General features: G+C 62.3%; 1 protein-coding gene across 1 annotated transcript; it reads left to right on the top strand.

The window, feature by feature from the left end:
* Window positions 1-2,385: 2,385 nt before the first annotated feature.
* LOC141925501 (fas-binding factor 1 homolog) lies at window positions 2,386-16,758 on the top strand. The gene is made up of 28 exons (XM_074829913.1): window positions 2,386-2,611; window positions 2,925-2,952; window positions 3,535-3,579; window positions 3,899-3,968; window positions 4,405-4,465; window positions 5,002-5,052; window positions 5,191-5,278; window positions 5,840-5,920; window positions 6,632-6,745; window positions 7,617-7,770; window positions 7,993-8,129; window positions 8,495-8,594; window positions 8,712-9,107; window positions 9,778-9,855; window positions 10,111-10,205; window positions 10,915-10,973; window positions 11,716-11,850; window positions 12,053-12,153; window positions 12,563-12,736; window positions 13,248-13,355; window positions 13,639-13,778; window positions 14,077-14,195; window positions 14,326-14,448; window positions 14,796-14,972; window positions 15,163-15,300; window positions 15,406-15,538; window positions 15,907-16,016; window positions 16,615-16,758. Exons 1-28 carry the CDS (start codon window positions 2,609-2,611, stop codon window positions 16,696-16,698), a joined length of 3,102 nt encoding a protein of 1,033 aa, XP_074686014.1. The 5' UTR covers window positions 2,386-2,608; the 3' UTR covers window positions 16,699-16,758.
* The last annotated feature ends 1,342 nt before the right edge of the window (window positions 16,759-18,100 follow it).

The raw sequence follows: 18,100 nt of genomic DNA, 5'->3' as shown, positions 1-18,100 counted from the left end.
CTTCATGCTTCTACTACTACGTGTGCTCAGGGAAAGGGTCTCAACCTGGGCAGCGTCTTCTGAACCTCTGTGTGTGTGTGTGTGTTTTAGTATTATAACGAGGGTAGTTCACTTCCAGGACACTCAGAAGTTAGTTTCATTGCCACGTGAATGAATCGGTTGTTCACTGTGCCAGGTTGTCCAATATTTCATCCTCAGCACAATCCCAGACCTTCTCTTTATGATCCAGGGTGTTCCACTTGTTTTCTAGGGTTTGGAGATCAAAGTCTATCCTTGATGAATTTCTCATCACTAGTGCAGGTTGTCTTGACCAGGCTTCAAAGTCCCACTTGCCCGAGCTTCAAACCCTCGTACTTGTTCCCCTCGGTGCGGTACCTGTAGCCCCTGGCATGATCCTTAACCACGGCTGCGAGCAGATGTGAAGTAGACGGTAGCAAGAGCCACAGTTTGTCTGCCCTCCATCTCTCTCCCCTGTCAGAGAGGGACCTGGGGGTGTTGATTGCCAGCCGGCTGAACAGGAGCCAGCAGTGTGCCCAGGTGGCCAAGAAGGCCAATGGCATCCTGGCTTGTATCAGCAATAGCGTGGCCAGCAGGGACAGGGAAGGGATCTGACCCCTGGACTCGGCACTGGTGAGGCCGCCCCTCGATGAGTGGGTTCAGTTTTGGGCCCCTCACTCCAAAAAGGCCATTGAATGACTCGAGCGTGTCCAGAGAAGGGCAACGGAGCTGGTGCAGGGTCTGGAGCACAGGTCTGATGGGGAGCGGCTGCGGGAACTGGGGGGGTTTAGTCTGGAGAAGAGGAGGCTGAGGGGAGACCTCATGGCCCTCTACAACTCCCTGAAAGGAGGGTGCAGAGAGGGGGGATGAGTCTCTTGAGCCAAGGAACCAGCGCCAGGACAAGAGGGAATGGCCTCAAGCTGCGCCAGGGCAGGGTCAGACTGGCTCTTAGGAAGGATTTCTGTGCAGAAGGGGTTGTTGGGCGTTGGAATGGGCTGCCCAGGGCAGGGGGGGAGTCCCCATCCCTGGAGGGGTTGAAGAGTCGGGTTGACCCAGCGCTGCAGGATCTGGTGGAGTTGGGAACGGTCAGTGTGAGGTTCATGGTTGGACTGGAGGAGCTTCAAGGGCTTTTCCAGCTGAGATGATTCTGCGATTCTGTGAAGCTGTGCTGGGACACACAGGGACTTGTGCCCGATCCCAAGACACCCCCTGAGTGCAGGGGCAGTCTGGGGGGTGGCTTCAGGTCTGGCTGTGACTCAGCAACAGCTCCAACCCCCCAGCCCCCCACCGGTGAGCACCCCAGCTGCAGCACAGGCCTCCTCCCCGCTTGCCCTCGCCCGGCAGGTGACAGCAAAGCCGCGTGTGTGGGGTCTGCAGAACCGTTGTCACCCGAGGCCGTCCTGGCAGCGTTCAGCTGCCTGGGAGGGTGTGCGCCAGCCCGTCTGCGAGGGGAAGGAGGTGAGGTTTGGGCTGGAAGGGTGGGAGCTTTTTCTCCTGGAACTGAGCTGTGTGAAGACAAGGCGAAGGCAGGCGCTGCCCAGACACCGCAGTCCCCTCCGGGCAGAGGAGTCCCCCTGCCACCCGCGCAGGGACTGGCTGCCCAGATGACATCTTTGCTGCGTGTGGGAGCGCTGGTGTGCGCGGGTGTCGCCCCGCAGCAGGAGGAGCGGCGGGTGGGTGAAGGGGCATGTGCGCGGGTGGGTGAAGGGGCACTGCCCCGCAGCAGGAGGAGCGGCGGGTGGGTGAAGGGGCATGTGCGGAGAGCAGGAGCTGTCCTTTGGCAGGGAAAGGTGCGGGAGCGGGACGCGGCCCTGGCTGGCCGCTGGCCCGTGTGCCAGCCCTCGTCGCTGCAGAGGGAGGTGACGCGTGGCTGCAGCAGCGGTGGGTGCCCCTCTCTGCTGGCTCCCAGGCTGGCAGCTGCCGGGAGCACCGTGCTGAGGTCTCTGTGCCCCGCTCTGCTCGGGGACCCAGCCCTGGCAGCGGGGAGGACGCCAGGGAGTTCCCCCCAAGGGCGCGAAAGGAGCGAAATCAAATCCCCGCCGGCGGGTGTCCCCGCGCGAAGCCCTTCCCGGGCACGGGCGATGCTCTGAGCCCCGCCAGCCTCTGGCGTGTGTCTCGTCCTCTGCAGGGTCTGCTGCCGCGCTTCGCAGCCCCCCGGTGCTGGGGGGAGCGGCTGCAGCCCCCCCCGCCGCCTCCGCGGCCCGCGGCTGAGGGGGTCTGTCTCGTGAAGAGCCGCGCGGGCGGGCAGCGCGCGCCGCGCGGCGGGTGCGGAGAGGCGGCGGTTGGGCCGTTGGGCGCCCGGCGGCGGCGAGGTGGGGGCTCCCCGGGGCGGCGGCGGCGGCGGCGGCGGCGGCGGCGGCGGGCGGGACTCGCTCCCTGCGGGGCTCTTGTGCAGCGCCGGAGCCTTGTGGCGAGCGGCCGGGCGAGGCGGAGCAGCGCGGAGCCGGCCGGGCGGCCGGCAGGAGCAGGAGATCGCGTGGGCCAGAGGTAACGGGGGGTGCCGCGGGCCGGGCCGGCCGCTGAGGAGACCCTTGTGTCCCTGCAGGGAGCGGCGGAGAGCGGGAGCAGCCGGGAAGGCGGCGGGAGAGCAGGGGAAGGCCGGGGCGCCGCGATGGTGAGTGCGGGGGGTGCTGAGGCGGGCCCGGGCAATGCGGCTGTGCCGCTCCGGCCCCTCTGGGGGGGGCAGAGGGACCCCGCGGGGGGCGGGCGGGGCTGTGCTCGCCGCTGCCGCTGCAGGTGGGAATGTCTCGGGGTTCCGGCGGTTCAGGGGCCGTTTCCCGACCGGCGGGGCCGGGAGGGGGGCGGGGGGCTTCGCTGTTGCTTGTGGGGTGCTGTGGAGAGCCCTGCCCCTGGCTCCGGCGGGGTTGGAGCAGGACCCGGCCAGCCCCGCGCCGTTTTCTCCTGAGGGAACTTGTCTCTCCCCGCAGGCTGCAGCCCCCCCGAGCAGTTTCGGCGGTACGTAGCCTGGGGCGCGTCCCCTTCGCTGTCCGTAGGTGCTTTGTTCTGCGGGAACGCGGGGCCGGAGGCGGGGGGGCAGCGGGATCAGGTGGGGGGGTCCTGGCTGCGGCGGTGGTTGCGGGGCCTTGGCCGAGAGCTGCAGCTGCGGCGTCGTCTCATCCCTGAGGCAGAGACACGCGCCCGCCTCTGCCAGCGAGGGGCTTTGCTTATGGGGCTCCTCCAGCCCTTTCCTGCGGGCTTTCCCCAGCCCAGGGCAGAATCGATGCCCTTAGTTCAGTTCTTCCCCTCCCCTAACGCCCAGGTGCCTGTTTGGGGGCCTCTTGCAGCCGCGGACACTGACGCTGGCTCCTTGGTAGAGAGATCTCCGTTCTGGCTAAGTGAAGCGAAACCGTTTCTGCCCCCAATACTGGGTCAGGTCCTGGCAGTTCTCTCTAGGAAGGCCTTACGCTGATGGTGCGTGAGCCCAAACCTGTATGCTTGGGGGGTTTCAGGAGAGCAAGGCATGCTGAAACTGGGAGCTTGTCTGCACCTGCGTGCTGAGCTCCGCTGCCTCAGCGCCTTTAATGTGTCTGGTTTCAGGGTCTGTGGATGACCTGCTTGGCGACCTCCTGGGATACGAGGACGGTAAAAGGAACCTTCTTTGCAGCTGAAAGGGCAGCATCCTTGTCCTCTTCCTCCCCTGCTGGGAGCGGGAGGTGCTGGTGCAACAGCCAGTGGTCTCCGAGGGGGCTCCAGCGGTGAGGGGGAGGAAGCAGCAAGCAGGGTTTCCCAGAGTCAGAGGCCGTTGAAGAGGCTGGACGTCGGCTTGGGGAGGCCGAGTGAAGTTCATCTCTGATGAAAAGCCTCTGTGTCCCTTGGGGAGACAGCAAATCCCCCTTTGGGGTGCCCAGGTCAGGAATATGCCCGTGTCCGTCGTCCTCACGTCTCCCTGTCTTGTTTCCAGACGAAAGCCCCGTGAATTCTGCAAGGACTTCGCGGCTGGCCAGGGGCAGCAGCTTGCCGGCCAGCCAGAAGTGAGTGCCTTTGAGACAGAGCCTCTCGTCTTGGAGATCTCTCTGTGCTCCCCAAGTCCTTGTGACCTGCCCCGTCCTCGGCTTCTCCCCCTCGCTCCCTGCCCCGAGAGCGATTGCCCGGGAAGGCGAGTTACCGGCCATGCCTTTGGGAACTGGGAGCCCAGAGCCTGAAGCTTTCCAGCGGGAGCTGGGTGCGCCCAGCCCTGTGCATCTCCTGTACATCTGCCTTAGGAGAGTTGCTCGCTTAACTGCAGCAGTCCCAGCACTCCCATCTTTTATGCGGGTGCTATTTTCACCTCCTTTTCTGTTGCACGCCGTGGCTGCCGCGGTGTGCCCGTGCGGTCCCCTCCGCCTGCCGCCACCTGGCCTGGCTGTCCCCAACGCGCCCTTGCCGAGCTCACGGGTGCTGCTGCTGACCCCCAGGCTTGTGTCGCAGGTCCCGTGTAGCGGAGGATTTCTTCAACGGATTCCCTGTAGAAGATGTGGAAGCTGCGGAGGTGAGCCCGAATTTTGGGAGAGAGCCTGGGTACCCCGAGGGCTGGGACTGAGACAGGCCAGGCTTGTCCCTGGTGTCACCCCAGGCAAGTCAGCAGTGGGATATCGGGGGGAACCGTGAGGTCTGGCTGAAGAGGTGACCCCTCTCTGGCGTGGCTGCAGGGGAGCTGGGCCGGGGGAGTGGGTGGATGGTGGGAGAAGGGCTTGCGGGTGCCCTGGGTGAGCTGGAGCAAAGCCAGGGGGGCACGTCGTGCTGCAGCCCAGCCCTGCTGGGTGCTCTTGGGAGGAAGCGTCACAGGAAGGACCCTCACCCAAAGCACCAGCCTGGGTGTTGCTGACGCTTCTCCCAGAGGCAGTAGGATGTCAGCAAAGGAATCAAGGCACAGGGGGTTTCCAGTGAGGGGCACCCCAGGAGGAGCTGGGCGTGCGTTCTCCCATTCCAAACAATGAGGAAAAGTGGGGGCTGGAGCATGGAAGCGAGGGGTGAGGAGTTTCCAAAGTCTGCTTGTCTCTGATCTCTGCCCTCCTTGGCACGCAGGGCTCCAGTGCCTCCGGCGGAGAGCCCCAAGCTCTGCTGCAGAGCCTGAAGGTCAGTGCAGAAATACCCTTGGTCTGAGCTCCGCGTGGGCTGCAGCCGTGGCCTCCAGCACCAACCTCCGAAGGGAGAAGCAGCGCTGAGCAGGAGTAGCGCTCGCCCTGCTCCTGTCGCCGTCCTGTTGCTTTCCAGGACTTGGACGACCTGGAAGCTGATCTGCTGGGAGCGTCGAGACCCGGTTCTGCGCCAGGGAAGACAACCGTGAAAGGCCCTGGGAAAGGTGAAAAGGAGATTGTGCTCTTGTCGTAGCCTCGTTCCAGACGAGCAGGGCATATTTTCTTCTGCGATAGGGAATGAAAAGTGGATTTGTTCCCTAAAATGTTTTTTGGGGCTGTCCCAGCCGCCGAGTGTCATTCTGGCTGTGTGTTGTCCCTTGGTTGATCCCTGGCCCGGCCTCTCGTCACGCTGTGATAACATCACTGCCATCAGCCGCCCCAACAGCCGCGCTGCCGCCTCCCACCAAACCCCACTTGGCTGTTGCCTGGTGCAGGTCAAAGAGCAGGGATCTGCCTGGTCTGCGTGGAAGGAGAGCCAGGGGGGTGCATTTAAGACGTGCCTGTCCCCAACCTGTCCTGCTCTTCCCCAAGCCCTTTTCTCCTTCTCTGCCTGCAAGGAGGTCCCTCCAGAGAGATTCCCACCCCCCAGGGCCGTGAGGGGACTGACTGTGTGTCCCAGGATGTGCTTTTAGGGGGCTGCCACCAGAGAAGTGACCTTCAGCCAGGGTGGGAGAGGGCCATCTCCGCAGTACCTTGTCTGTGAGAGCTGTGGCCTCTCTTTGCAGGAGAGTCTGGACCTGTGATGGAGAAGAAGCCGCTGTCATCCTTCGCTGCTTCCCGACAGTACAGGAAATTCAACTTGGAAGGTAGGATGTCGCTTCCCTTCAGCACATGGATGTGTGGGGGCAGCTGAGGACTCTGTCCTTGCTCTTTGCCCGTAGCTTGCCTCTTCTGTCACCCAAAGGCTTGGCTGGTTAATGACATAGAGCATCCTTCACCCCTGCGATGCCCGTGCAAAGCTCATCCCTTAGAGGTGACCAAAGGAAAAAAAAAAAAGACTGCTCAGTGTTGGAAGCCCTCCCCAGGGTGGGGCTGGGAGAGGATTCCTGAGGGCGTTTGCTTTTTGAGCCGTGCTTTGGTTTTTAGTGCCTGTCTGTAGCACTTGGAGACCCTTGTATCGGGGAGGGGGGGATTCTGTCCCCCTTCCAAAGAGGGGGGCTGGTTTCCTGGCACAGCTGAGATCTGGCTGTCAGAGCCTGCGCTTTAACCGAGGTCAGCATCTGTTCCAGTCACTAACTGGCTTTAGGTGATTTAGGTGGGCTTTGTCCTCCCCTTTGTCATTGCCTAAAGAGTGGTCAAGCGTTAAAGCAGCCCAGTTTTGAGATACTCATGGGTGTCCCAGGTCTGTGCAGAGTCTGCGTTCGTGGCTTTGGGCAGAGATGATCTCCTGTCCCCACGTGCACATGGTGGGGAGGAGTGTTTGGCTTAGCACAGAGGCGTTGTTCTCAATAACCTTGGTTTTGTTGTTTTGTTTGTTTTTATTGTTTTATTTTCTGCCCCTACGGGGTAATTGCCAGATTTAGATGATCCTCTGTCGGGGCTCTTGTCTGATGAGGAGCAGGATGCACCCAAGAAGCCATCTCCGACAGGCACTAAAAGCATCCCTGAGGAAAAACAGAGCAAGGAGAAAGGTAAGCGGCATTGCTTGATGCATCCTCTTTGTATTAAATGAATCAGCAGCCTGGCTGAGTTTGTGTCATGTCCAAACGTTAAATGAAAGCCAGCTAGTGGCATCTCTTGTTAACCAGTACGGCCCTTTACGGAGCAACTTGGTAGCGGGGTTACAGCTGGTAACAGCTCCCTGAGCGCTCAATATTTGCAGTGTGCTAGAGGTTACAGAACTGACTTTTCGTTTCTGGGAATGGAGTCTCAAATCTTCCCTTGGACTCATGCAGCCTGTTCTGCACGCGGCCAGAGGAGAACCAGGGTTGTGGGTCAGGATTTGGGTGGCTGAGGGCCTCGCTGGTCCACCCCAAAGCACAGTTGCACCTCTGGGTGGGATCCAGCTGCACTGTGACCGTGTTACAGGCACTCGCCTCTCTTGTTGCTGCAGCAGGGATGCCAATGGGTCTGGTAGTCCCCTCAAACCTCCTTTCACCCTGAAAAATCCCCTCTGGGCACGAGTAGCAGCTGGTGGGTTGGGGCAAGGACTAAGGTGCAGGGGTGGAAGAGGGACTTTGGGTGAAGGTGGAGAGGAATTCTCTGAGTGGAAACTTGCAAAGCTGAAGAAGCTGCTGGTGTCCGCCAGAGCTGGAAACCCCAGTGTGTCAGTGACACCAGCAATGTCCCATCAGTGGCCACGGACCAGGCAGTAGCGCGTTGCCACTTTGTCACTTGCTGTGAGATTTGGTCACTGAAAAGAGCTATTTAAAAGTGTCTCTGTAAACGGTCCTGAGAGAGAAGAGCAGGCAGGGCTGCTCTGATCTCTTGTTGGAAAAAAAAAAAAAAAAAAAAGAGACAAGCCCAGCTCAAACCTCCTACGATGTGTGATCCCACCCCCAGAGCCACCCGCAGCCCAGACGCCCCTGCGCACCGCGGCCCCAGTGCAGAGGAGGAAGGAGATCACCTTTGAAGACGACGGCGACGACCTGCTAGATGCACTGGGCCTTGGCAGTAGCCCAGGAAGAGATGGCAAGCAGGGCAAGAAGGCAGAAAAGTAAGGGCCGTGAAGGGGCGGTGGGAGTAAAGGAGGGGGATGGCTTGTGTCTTGAGATGGTGCCACCATGGTGGGTGGGGGATGCCGAGCTTGTGCCTGTGGGTCCCTGAAAGGGGCAGGAGCAGCCTTGTGTGGCAGAGAAGAGGCAGAGCAGGCTGGCAAGGCTGTGTGAGGAGGACCAGCCCTGCCTCTGGGAGAAACCCATCTGCCGCTGTGCCCCAGCAGAGAGGAGGTCCGGCCAGCCCGCGCTGTGCTGGACGAGTTACTGGGACGAGGCTCCGTGGCCAGAACCCTGGAAGAGCCAGGCCTGGGAGAGCGCCGGGAGGTCACACAGGAGGCGAAGTCCCAAAAGCAGCCAGGTGAGCACAGCCAGGGACGCTGGGGAGGGCTGCAGAGGTGGCAGCGTTGGCTTGGGCGAGCGAGATTGATTTCTACTGCCCTTGCAGGGGAAATGCCCTTTCTGCCCTCGCGGCAGCCTGGCAGCATTTGCACAGGAGCTGTAACTCGGCTGCCTTTGGCCGTGGGCTGATTCCCAACAAAAGTTTTTCGCAGCCACTCCGAGGAGGCCCCTTGCTCACCGGTTTCTGGGCAAGACATTTCCAGCAGTGTTTTCCCAGAGGCAGCAACGTCAGTGGGAATTGCAGGGGGGGAGGAGGAGGAGGGCTGGAGTCTTTGCAGCTGGCTGCTCCTCTGGGCGCTGACTCAAGGCCGCTTGTCTGCACAGAGAAGGAAGAGGGTCGGCGCAAGGATTTTGTCTTTGGAGCGTACGAGCCCTCGGTGGCCTCCACAGCCAAGGGCCGGCCGGCGAGAAGGCAGCCTCTGAGGTATTGTGTTCTCTGTGTGTCTGTAGCTCCAGCCACCGGCCACGCTGTCCCTGAGCGGAGCGGGCAGGGTCCCCGGTGTCCCTTCGCAGGCAGGGATGTGACTGCTTCTCCTCACAGCAGGTTTTCAACCGAGAAGAACAGTGAACTTAAAGCAGAGCCCCTCTCCAAAGCTCCTCCGACAGCCAGCCAGAGCCCCGCGCGGGGCCGCAGGAATAGAGGTGCCTGGCTGGGCTTGAAAGATGAAGATTTTTTGGATTTGGAGCTGTCATCTCCATCGAAGGCCAGTCCTGCAGGGAGCTCCCCCAGCCCTGCCGCAGCTGGGCGGCCCAGCCCCGCCAGACAGCTCCCAGCTGCAGAGGAGGCAGCCACTAAAACCGACCCAGTGGAGGAGGAGGACTGGCTGAGCGCTGCCTTACGACGCAAAAAAGCCCAAGCCCAGGCGAAGGCCCAGGAGGGGAATGCCAAGCCCTCGGAGGCCCCAGTTGAAGGGCTGCCTCCCCGCTCTCCTGTCAGGTAAAGACATGGTTGATGGCCGCAGTGCTCCCGTCTGCTCCGCGTGTAGCTGCTCCAGCAGGAGCTCTCAGAAACCCTGGGCTCCGATCTGAGAAATTAATTTTAAGCACTGTCTTGTCTCAGGGTGGGGTAATAGTGTGGGGCTGTGTCCCACTGATCCAGCCCACAGTCCCCTCACACCTCTGGGCTCTCCTGCCAGTTGTAGCCAAGAGGGGGCACAGTGCCGTGGGTCCCGCGGAGCTGTCCTGGATCAGCACACCCCCACCAGCTCCCCGCCCCGTGCTCCTCGTTCCTGCCTTCATTCCCCTTCCTTCCTCCTAGTTGAGGCAAAGCACCTCCTCCAGCTGAGTTGACACGGACCCAGGTCCGGACTCGTGCCACTGAAGGGGACTGGGATGCGAACTGCAGACAGAGAGCCCTGTGGCGTGGGCAGGGCTGTGTTAGCTGGGGCTGGTGCTGCCCAGGGGAGGGGGGTGGATGCAGCACGGAGAAACAGCGGTGAGGGAGGTTTTGAGGTGTCTTTGCTCCCCCTGCAGCCCAAAGGCTGAATCCTGCCGCAGCTGAGTGGGACAGACGCTTTCCCTGCCAGGCAGGAACTGGTGTTGGGGGAGAGGATCTTGTCTTTCCTCGCCTCCTTGGCTCTCCCACATCGGATGCTTTTTGCTTGCAGCCGGCCAGCAGCCTCCCCAGGAGCACAGCCGCAGGCAGCCGCCGTGCAGGACGAGGCAGCGAGCACAGACAGCTCCAGGTAAGGCCGCCTTCGCCTTTCCGGCGTCCTCCACGGGAGGGGTGTCCTGCAGAAAGCAGCTGCGTGTGGGAGATGGGGCAACGGGGAGGGCTAGTAGCCAGCGGGGATCAGACTGCCCTGGCACCTCTGTTAGTGGGAGGGCAGGCGGCTCTGAAGTTTAAAAACTCCCCGAAATGCCGAGCAGGAGAATGTCTGCGCGCCTCTCCCTGAGCTGCGGCGCTGCTGTGCATCACTCGTGTCTCTGTGCCCACGCAGGCCACCAGTCCCCTGGCTCAGCACTGCGAAACAAGCCTCAGCTCACCCATCGGAGGCTGCACAGGGGGATCCCTCCAGAGACGCCAGCGCCCCGGGTGCGTTTCATGTGGTTGTTTCATTTGGGCACAGGATGCAGAGAGGGTCCCCCCGGCCCTGCAAAAACAACCAGCCCCAAAAAGGCAGGAGCCGCAGCATCGCCCTTGTCTGTGTGAACGCTGCCCGGGCTTTGCCCAGCTGTTGCTGGAGGGGGCTGCCAGGCTGCAGGATCCCACCATCCCCGTGTCGTGGCGCGGTGGGGACACGGTGCTGGGGCGCGCTGAGCTCCGCAGTGCTGCCTGTGGGGTTTCAGAGGGCTGCCGGGGACTTGCTCTGTCTGAGCAATGGGTGGGCCTAAGTTCGTGCTGTCCCTTCTCTCTCCCTCTTCCCTCCTGCTGCCCCAACACTCGTCCCACTAGCTCTGTGTGCAGGCAGACCCCCTCCTGCCCTAGGCTGAGGCTGAGCGCCACTTCAGAGGCCACTGAAAGTGGCTGAGGGGACCCAGCCTCCTCCCTAGTGGATGGAGATGGAGGAGGAGCCGTGCTTTGCCCCCAGACTTCCTCTGCAGAGCAGAGTCCCCGCCGCTGTGCGTGGGGTGGGGTAGGGGTGCGGGTCTGGACAAGCCTGTCTGAGCGTCCGTCCCCATCCCCAGCTGCCAGAGCAGGGCAGGATCCTTCTCGCTCTGCCGAGGAGACCCAGGCCCTCGTCCTTCTGGGAGGGAATGGTTCCCCTTGGCCAGTCTGCATCACAGACTTGTTGAATTTTCAGTCCCCGCAGCCTTGTTCCCGGGAGAGCAGGAGACGCAGGGCCCTGCCCCGCTGGCTCAGGTAGGTCTGCTGGGCCTGTGCCCCCGAGAGGTGCAGGATCGGGGTGGTGATCGTGAGCCCTCCCCTGCCAACTCAGGGTCACCCAGCTCTGCCCGTGCTCCCTGGGCAGGAGGATGGCTGTGCCCCGCTTTGCAGCCCTGGGAGCCTGTGTTCATGGAGGCAAAGGCTTTGGAGAGCCCCGAGGTGCCACGAGTTGTATTTGTCGGGCCAAAGCGTGTGTGCTGTGGCTGCTTTGTAAATCGTGTGCAGTGAGAGCCCTGCATTGCCTGAGCAGTGTTGACAGAGTTCCCCAGGCATCTCTGTATCCTATTAATGAGACATCAGAGGCTTGCTTGGTCACATCGAGCTGGGCCTCGTGGCCCAGCCCTGGTGGCAGGACACACGCTGTCTCCCAGAGGCCTCGCAAGGCCTTATCCTCGAGTCTGTCCCCAGAGAAGGAAGAGCCCCGCACGCTTGTGTCTGGGGTAGGGGCTGCCGAGTGTCACCTGGGCAGCAGTGGGGTTGGGCTGGAGATGTGTAGAGGAGGGACTGCAGGAGGCTGGGGCTGGGTCGCCATTCCCGGGCTGGGAGGAGATGCTCTCCCCAGGGCTTTACCTCCCCGAGAGCGTCCCTGTGTCTCCGCAGGTTTGCACAGCCATGGCACAGCTGCAGGGGAGGCACGTGCCTGCCTTTGGGGGCCGATGGCCGCACCACAAAGCCCCTGATCCTGAAGGGCCTGGGTCTTGTCTCTCTGTCCCCGTAGGCAGAGTCCCCAGGCCTGGGCTTGCTGCATGAGAGGAGTCTGGGGGCTCCCACTGCCCAGCCCCACGAGGATGTGACAGGCTGTCAGGCAGCGCTGCTCCGTGTCCAGGCCCGTGTGGCAGAGCTGGAGAGCCAGGTGAGCCCCATCGCCTGCTGGACGGGGGAGCAGGGGTGAGCCGGGGCAGGAGCAGGGGCCATGCCTGCTCCCAATGGCATCAGGGGGGCCGGGGCAGAGAGGAGGAAGCTGCCTGTCCAGAGAAGCCTGCGGCCAGCAAGTGCTGCTGTGGGAGCTCTGTCCCCTGGGCGGCACAAGGACCTTCTCCCCGGGTGGCCGGCAGGTGCGGACGCTGGAGCTGGCACGGGCCGAGGACAGACTCTTGCTGGAGAGCCTCCGGCAGCGGCACCAGGAGGACCTGGATCTCCTCGAGAGCACCCACAGGTACCCACAGGCGAGAGCACGTGCTCCCCTGCTCTGCCAGGGCCTTGCCTGCAGCCCTGTCCCTCTCCGCGGGGGTGGGAGCGCTGGGGCGCTGCCCAGATCCGTCCCTGGGGCGGGCCGGCCCACAGCCATGTGGGTGTGGAGCTGGTGGGGGCAGAGAGGAGCCCCACTGGTGAGCCAAGGGGGGGTCTGCTCTCACGGACACCGTCTGTGGGGCAGAAGGAGGAGGAGCCGGTCCCAGGGCCAGCACGTCCCCAGCCAGGGCTCACGGGCTGAGGAGAGTCGCGTGTTTCCCCACGCCCCCAGCGCCGCCGCTCTGCTCCGAAATCCCTGCGTGCGCTGTGGGTGGAGAGGGCCGGCTACTGCCCTGAAAGTAACACTTCTTCCTGGCCGTGACCTCTGCGGGCAGGAGCCAGGTGAAGGTGCTGGAGGAGACCTGCAGGCAGCGGGAGCAGAGGCTGCAGCAGGAGAAGGAGCAGCTGGCGGCTCAGCTCCTGGGGCAGAGGCAGGAGGCGGAGCAGGCGCGGGCAGAGCTGGAGCAGCGGAGCGCGCTGGAGCTGGAGCGGCTGCGAGAGCTGCAGAGGTGAGAGCGGCACGAGCGGCGCACGCGTGGGGCCGGTGCTGCTGGTTGTGGCAGAGGAATTGGGGAGTGGTTTGGGGACACGGTGACAGGAGAAAGGAGACTCCAGAAGCACTGGGCTGTGGGCAGTCGGGCGGCTTTTGGAATGGGGATTTGCTTTGTAGCCGGACAGAGGGAGATGTGGCTGGAGACGTCCTTCCCGAGTGAAGGCATTGTATTTTGCAAGGTGCTGAGACCAGTGTTTTATCTCCCCCAAACCCCTGTCATCCAGGTCAGTGAGTCACTGATGTCCACAGAGTGGGGGTCAATTGGAAATCTGTTTTTGGTGGAGAAGCCCGTCCCCCCAGCTGTGGTCCATGCCCAATGCGGATGCCTGTCAGTGGATGCCCTGGGACAGAGCCCCGTGCCAGCTCAGCTCCTGGGACCTGGTTCCCAGGCCCTTGAGCAAGCCTCGTCCTCGCTGCCCGTCACGGGGAGCCCCGGTTTGTAACAGCCCGTGGCGGGCTCCTTGCAGGGTGTCCGTGCAGGAGCTGCGCAGAGAGCACGACGAGCAGCTCCAGCGGCTGAAGCAGATGAAGGACCAGGAGGTCGAGGCGGTGACCAGCGCCACTTTGCACAGCAGGTACCGATGGCCGGCATCGCGTCCCCGCGTTGGTCCCTGGCCACGGTGTTCCCTGTCCTCCGGGGAAGCAGCCTCGGACTGTGGCACCAGGGGCCATCCCCTCTCCCAGCCCCTGCCTCCAGGGACGCTGAGCTCTGCCGATGCAGGAATACTGCTCTGCTCTGCCCCAGAGAGGTTCGGGGCAGGGCTGCCCGGCCTTTGGCCCACCACAGGTCCCCCTCTCCATCGTGGGGAGATGAAGTGTGTCCCCCCGGGGTGACCCTCCCCTCGCTGCTCTCCGCAGGACTCTCAACGGCGTCATGGATCGGATGGAGAAGTTCTTCAGCGACCTGCGTGACTTCTTACAGAAGATGGAGGCCACACAGCAGAGCACCTCCCGGGAGCTGGCCATGGGGGCACAGACGCAGGAGAAGCAGCTCAAGGGTACGTCTGCCGTTCCTCTGTGCCAAAATGGCCGCGGGGTCCCCGCTGGGGCTGGGGACACCCAGGAAACGGGGAGAAGGTGCTCCGAGTCAGCCAGAGGCTGGGAGCCAAGGCTGGCGGAGCCTTGCCTGCCTTGGTCCCTGGGCATCTCGGGGTCTTTCCTTTGCCAAACGGTGTCCTGGGGGATGTGCCAAAGGTGCTGAGCACAAAGGCGTGCAGTTTTTCTGTGAATATGGGATGGACAGAGCGGGGCTTCCCTCTTCACGCTGCTCACGGCCCCGCTGCTGCCTCTCCCCAGTGCTCCAGGACAGCTTATTGCAGCAGCAGAGGGACGCGGAGGAGGAGCGGCGCCGTTTCCAGGCAGTGGTGGCCAAAATGGAGGCCAGGCTGGACGAGCAGACTCGGCTGCTGGAGCAGGTGAGCCCACCCTGTGTCCTCTGTCCGGCTCAGCCCTCCTGTCTGGGCATGGGCCGTAGGTCTCGCCCACTGGCGGTCCCTGGCCTGGAGCCTGCGAATGGCATCTGTGTCTCCTCTGTGTCTGAACCAGGAGCGACAGAGGGCATTCGCGGAGCGCTCCAGAGCGAAATCACTGCAGCACTCGCTGGAGGAGGAGCAGCGAGCTGTGACCCAGCAGCTCTCTGTGGAGCGAGTGGAGCTGGAGAGGGCGAAGGTGAGGTGGGGCGGAGATCTCCAGGTGCTTTTCACATGTCCTGTGAGTGTGAGCGGGGCTGCGCTGCGGTGTGTGGTGGAGGAAAGAGCTGGGTGCTGGGCTGCAGCATCCTTCCTCTGCCTCCTCAGTGCCACACCCAGCTGCGCGGTGAATCGCCCTCAGACCAAGCCTCTGGCACACGGGTGCGAGAGGCTGCTGTGTGCGTGCACGGTGCTGCAGCTTCTCGGGGAGCCTGGGGCCAGAGCTTTCCGTGCAGGGTTCCCGCCAGGTGCCGGGGGCTTGAAGCAGCCTCTGGGTGTTGGCCGGGGTTCAGTGGCAGAGATGGGTTTCCCCTGTGCCCATCCTAGGAGCGGGCAGAGATGAAGATGCAGGTCCACACGCTGAGAGCCAGGGAGGAGCAGCTGGCGAGGGAGAAAGAGCTGCTGGACAAGTCCTGGCAGGAGCTGAAGGCGGAGAGGGAGAAGGTGAATGGGGCTGCGCTGCGCGTCCGGCAGCAGGAGGAGGAGCTGAAAAGCATGACCGAGGTAAGCGGAGCATCTGCGCTGCCGTTCCCAGCTGCACACGGGCTGGCAGCAAAGCTGGGCTTTCACAGCCCTGCCAAAGCAGGGACAGAAAGCCTGTCCTGGAAGGGGAAGGAGGGGATGCCCAAAGGAGTCCTGCCCCAGGGCAGCGAGGGTCCCTGTCCCCAGCCTCCCCAGCCGCTCTGCCTTGCAGCTCTCCTCCCAGAAGTACGAGGAAGGGCAGCGAGCCCTGCGGGAGGCCATCAGGGTCGACTCGCAGCACCCGTCGAGGCTGCAGGCCCTGCAGCAGCAGTTGGAGCAGCTCAGGCAGCAGGAAGAGCGTCTGCACCAGGCAAATACCCCCTCGCCTTCCCTTCTGGGCCTGGGGCCGCCGTGCCAAGGGCCCGAACCTTTGCCAACAGCTTCTCTCTCTCCCTTTCTCCTCGGGACGGGGCAGGACCGGCTGAGCATGGCTCAGCAGAGGAGCCAGCTTCAACAGCTGCGCCAGGAGCTGCCCAACAGCCCCACGATGCTGCGGATCGCAGGCCGGGACTCCAGTGTCCCTGCGAGTGGCTTCTCCAGCACGCTGCGTAAGGCTTTGTGCTTGCTGCCGGTGGGAAGGGACGTGCTGGGGCGCAGCTGCACTTGTATTCCACTTCTTGGGAGGCTTGGGCTGTTGCTGGGGGCTGTTTTAGTTCCCCTGTGTATCAACCTCAGATGGGAGTTGGCCTCCTCGTCCTCTGAAGGAGCTCAGCGAAGCTCTGAGCCAGGGCAGTGCCAGGAGAGGGCAGAGGGGCCAGGAAGGGAGAGGCTGGTGGGTTAAAGCCCCTTTGCACTGGGAGCGTGGGGAGGACCCTGCTGCAGGGACACGCAGGCAGCACCCAAAGGGATGCTGTGTCGTCTGCGTCTGCGGTTCCTCTGACGGCGGCAGCACCACACAGTCGGGCTTCTGTTCCAGGCTTTCCACCTCCCATCGGCAGCCCGGGAGGTATCCAGGAACTCCTGGCCAGGGCCAGCTCCGCCGAGCTCAGCGCCACGCTGGCGATGATGAAGTTCCGAGCCCTGCAGGTGAGATGATGGGAGACCGGGGAGGGAAGGGGCTTCAAACCCGCTGGGTGGGAGCAGGGCTGGGTGAAGCCTGGTTTGAGCCTGGTAGGAGACAGCCCAGGCTGTGGCTCAGATCATTACTGAGCTGTGGGGCTGGGCGGGCTTGTAGAAGCCCTGGGCACCTAGAGGAGTGATGCCAGAAGCAAGGACGGGTGGATCCTCACAGCTGGTCTCAGGCTCATGGACAACATCCTCGGCTCCGTGGGGTTGCCCTTGTCCTCGCCCTGTCCCTGGGTGGGAGAAGCCAGCTCTGCTGGCCTCTGGCTTCACGATGTCCCCGTCCTCTGCCGTCAGCCCCGGATTCCCTGCTGGGTCCTTCGCCAGGTGGGGCTGCTCTTTGAGGCTTCCGCTGTGGGTCTTGCTCAGAGTGTGAGGTTGTGGGCTCGGGGCGGGGGGAGCCCCCACACCCCAGGGGGTACCACGGATGGGTACCTGCCCCCTGCTCACTACAGGAAGGAGGGTTTGGGATGCTTCTCTCCCTCATGAGTGACACTCGGGACTGTGAGCCCCCTTCTGTGGCACTCTCTGATACCTCTTCCATCCATCCCTCTCTTCTCAGGACCATTATTACCTAGACAACGAGCAGCTCTTCCTGGAGTCCCTGAAGAAAGCGCCATACAACGTTGCTTCTCTGCCAGGCTGAAGGGGTGGCGTCCCCATGCCGTGCCCAGGGGATGGCTGCTCAATAAACCCCCCTTCACACGCTCACCAGAGTTACTGTACTTATTGAGGCCTGGGCGCTCGGGGGACTTTTCCACACACCAAGCACAGCAACAGCAGGTTTTTGTGCTGCTTTTATACACAAAAATCAGAGGCTTTTCCACATACGCCTATTGGATACAGACTGGTTAGTGATGAACATACTTCATGCTTCTACTACTACGTGTGCTCAGGGAAAGGGTCTCAACCTGGGCAGCGTCTTCTGAACCTCTGTGTGTGTGTGTGTGTTTTAGTATTATAACGAGGGTAGTTCACTTCCAGGACACTCAGAAGTTAGTTTCATTGCCACGTGAATGAATCGGTTGTTCACTGTGCCAGGTTGTCCAATATTTCATCCTCAGCACAATCCCAGACCTTCTCTTTATGATCCAGGGTGTTCCACTTGTTTTCTAGGGTTTGGAGATCAAAGTCTATCCTTGATGAATTTCTCATCACTAGTGCAGGTTGTCTTGACCAGGCTTCAAAGTCCCACTTGCCCGAGCTTCAAACCCTCGTACTTGTTCCCCTCGGTGCGGTACCTGTAGCCCCTGGCATGATCCTTAACCACGGCTGCGAGCAGATGTGAAGTAGACGGTAGCAAGAGCCACAGTTTGTCTGCCCTCCATCTCTCTCCCCTGTCAGAGAGGGACCTGGGGGTGTTGATTGCCAGCCGGCTGAACAGGAGCCAGCAGTGTGCCCAGGTGGCCAAGAAGGCCAATGGCATCCTGGCTTGTATCAGCAATAGCGTGGCCAGCAGGGACAGGGAAGGGATCTGACCCCTGGACTCGGCACTGGTGAGGCCGCCCCTCGATGAGTGGGTTCAGTTTTGGGCCCCTCACTCCAAAAAGGCCATTGAATGACTCGAGCGTGTCCAGAGAAGGGCAACGGAGCTGGTGCAGGGTCTGGAGCACAGGTCTGATGGGGAGCGGCTGCGGGAACTGGGGGGGTTTAGTCTGGAGAAGAGGAGGCTGAGGGGAGACCTCATGGCCCTCTACAACTCCCTGAAAGGAGGGTGCAGAGAGGGGGGATGAGTCTCTTGAGCCAAGGAACCAGCGCCAGGACAAGAGGGAATGGCCTCAAGCTGCGCCAGGGCAGGGTCAGACTGGCTCTTAGGAAGGATTTCTGTGCAGAAGGGGTTGTTGGGCGTTGGAATGGGCTGCCCAGGGCAGGGGGGGAGTCCCCATCCCTGGAGGGGTTGAAGAGTCGGGTTGACCCAGCGCTGAGGGATCTGGTGGAGTTGGGAACGGTCAGTGTGAGGTTCATGGTTGGACTGGAGGAGCTTCAAGGGCTTTTCCAGCTGAGATGATTCTGCGATTCTGTGAAGCTGTGCTGGGACACACAGGGAC

This window comes from Strix aluco, chromosome 6, assembly GCF_031877795.1.
Source record: "Strix aluco isolate bStrAlu1 chromosome 6, bStrAlu1.hap1, whole genome shotgun sequence".
Classification (NCBI taxonomy): Eukaryota; Metazoa; Chordata; class Aves; order Strigiformes; family Strigidae; genus Strix; species Strix aluco.
This window is presented reverse-complemented; position numbering and strand designations above follow the sequence as displayed.

Coding starts and splice junctions, on each gene's coding strand:
- LOC141925501 (XM_074829913.1), top strand. Junction 11,851..12,052: donor TGGCAGAGCTGGAGAGCCAG/GTGAGCCCCATC, acceptor GGTGGCCGGCAG/GTGCGGACGCTGGAGCTGGC. Junction 14,973..15,162: donor AGCTGAAAAGCATGACCGAG/GTAAGCGGAGCA, acceptor TCTGCCTTGCAG/CTCTCCTCCCAGAAGTACGA.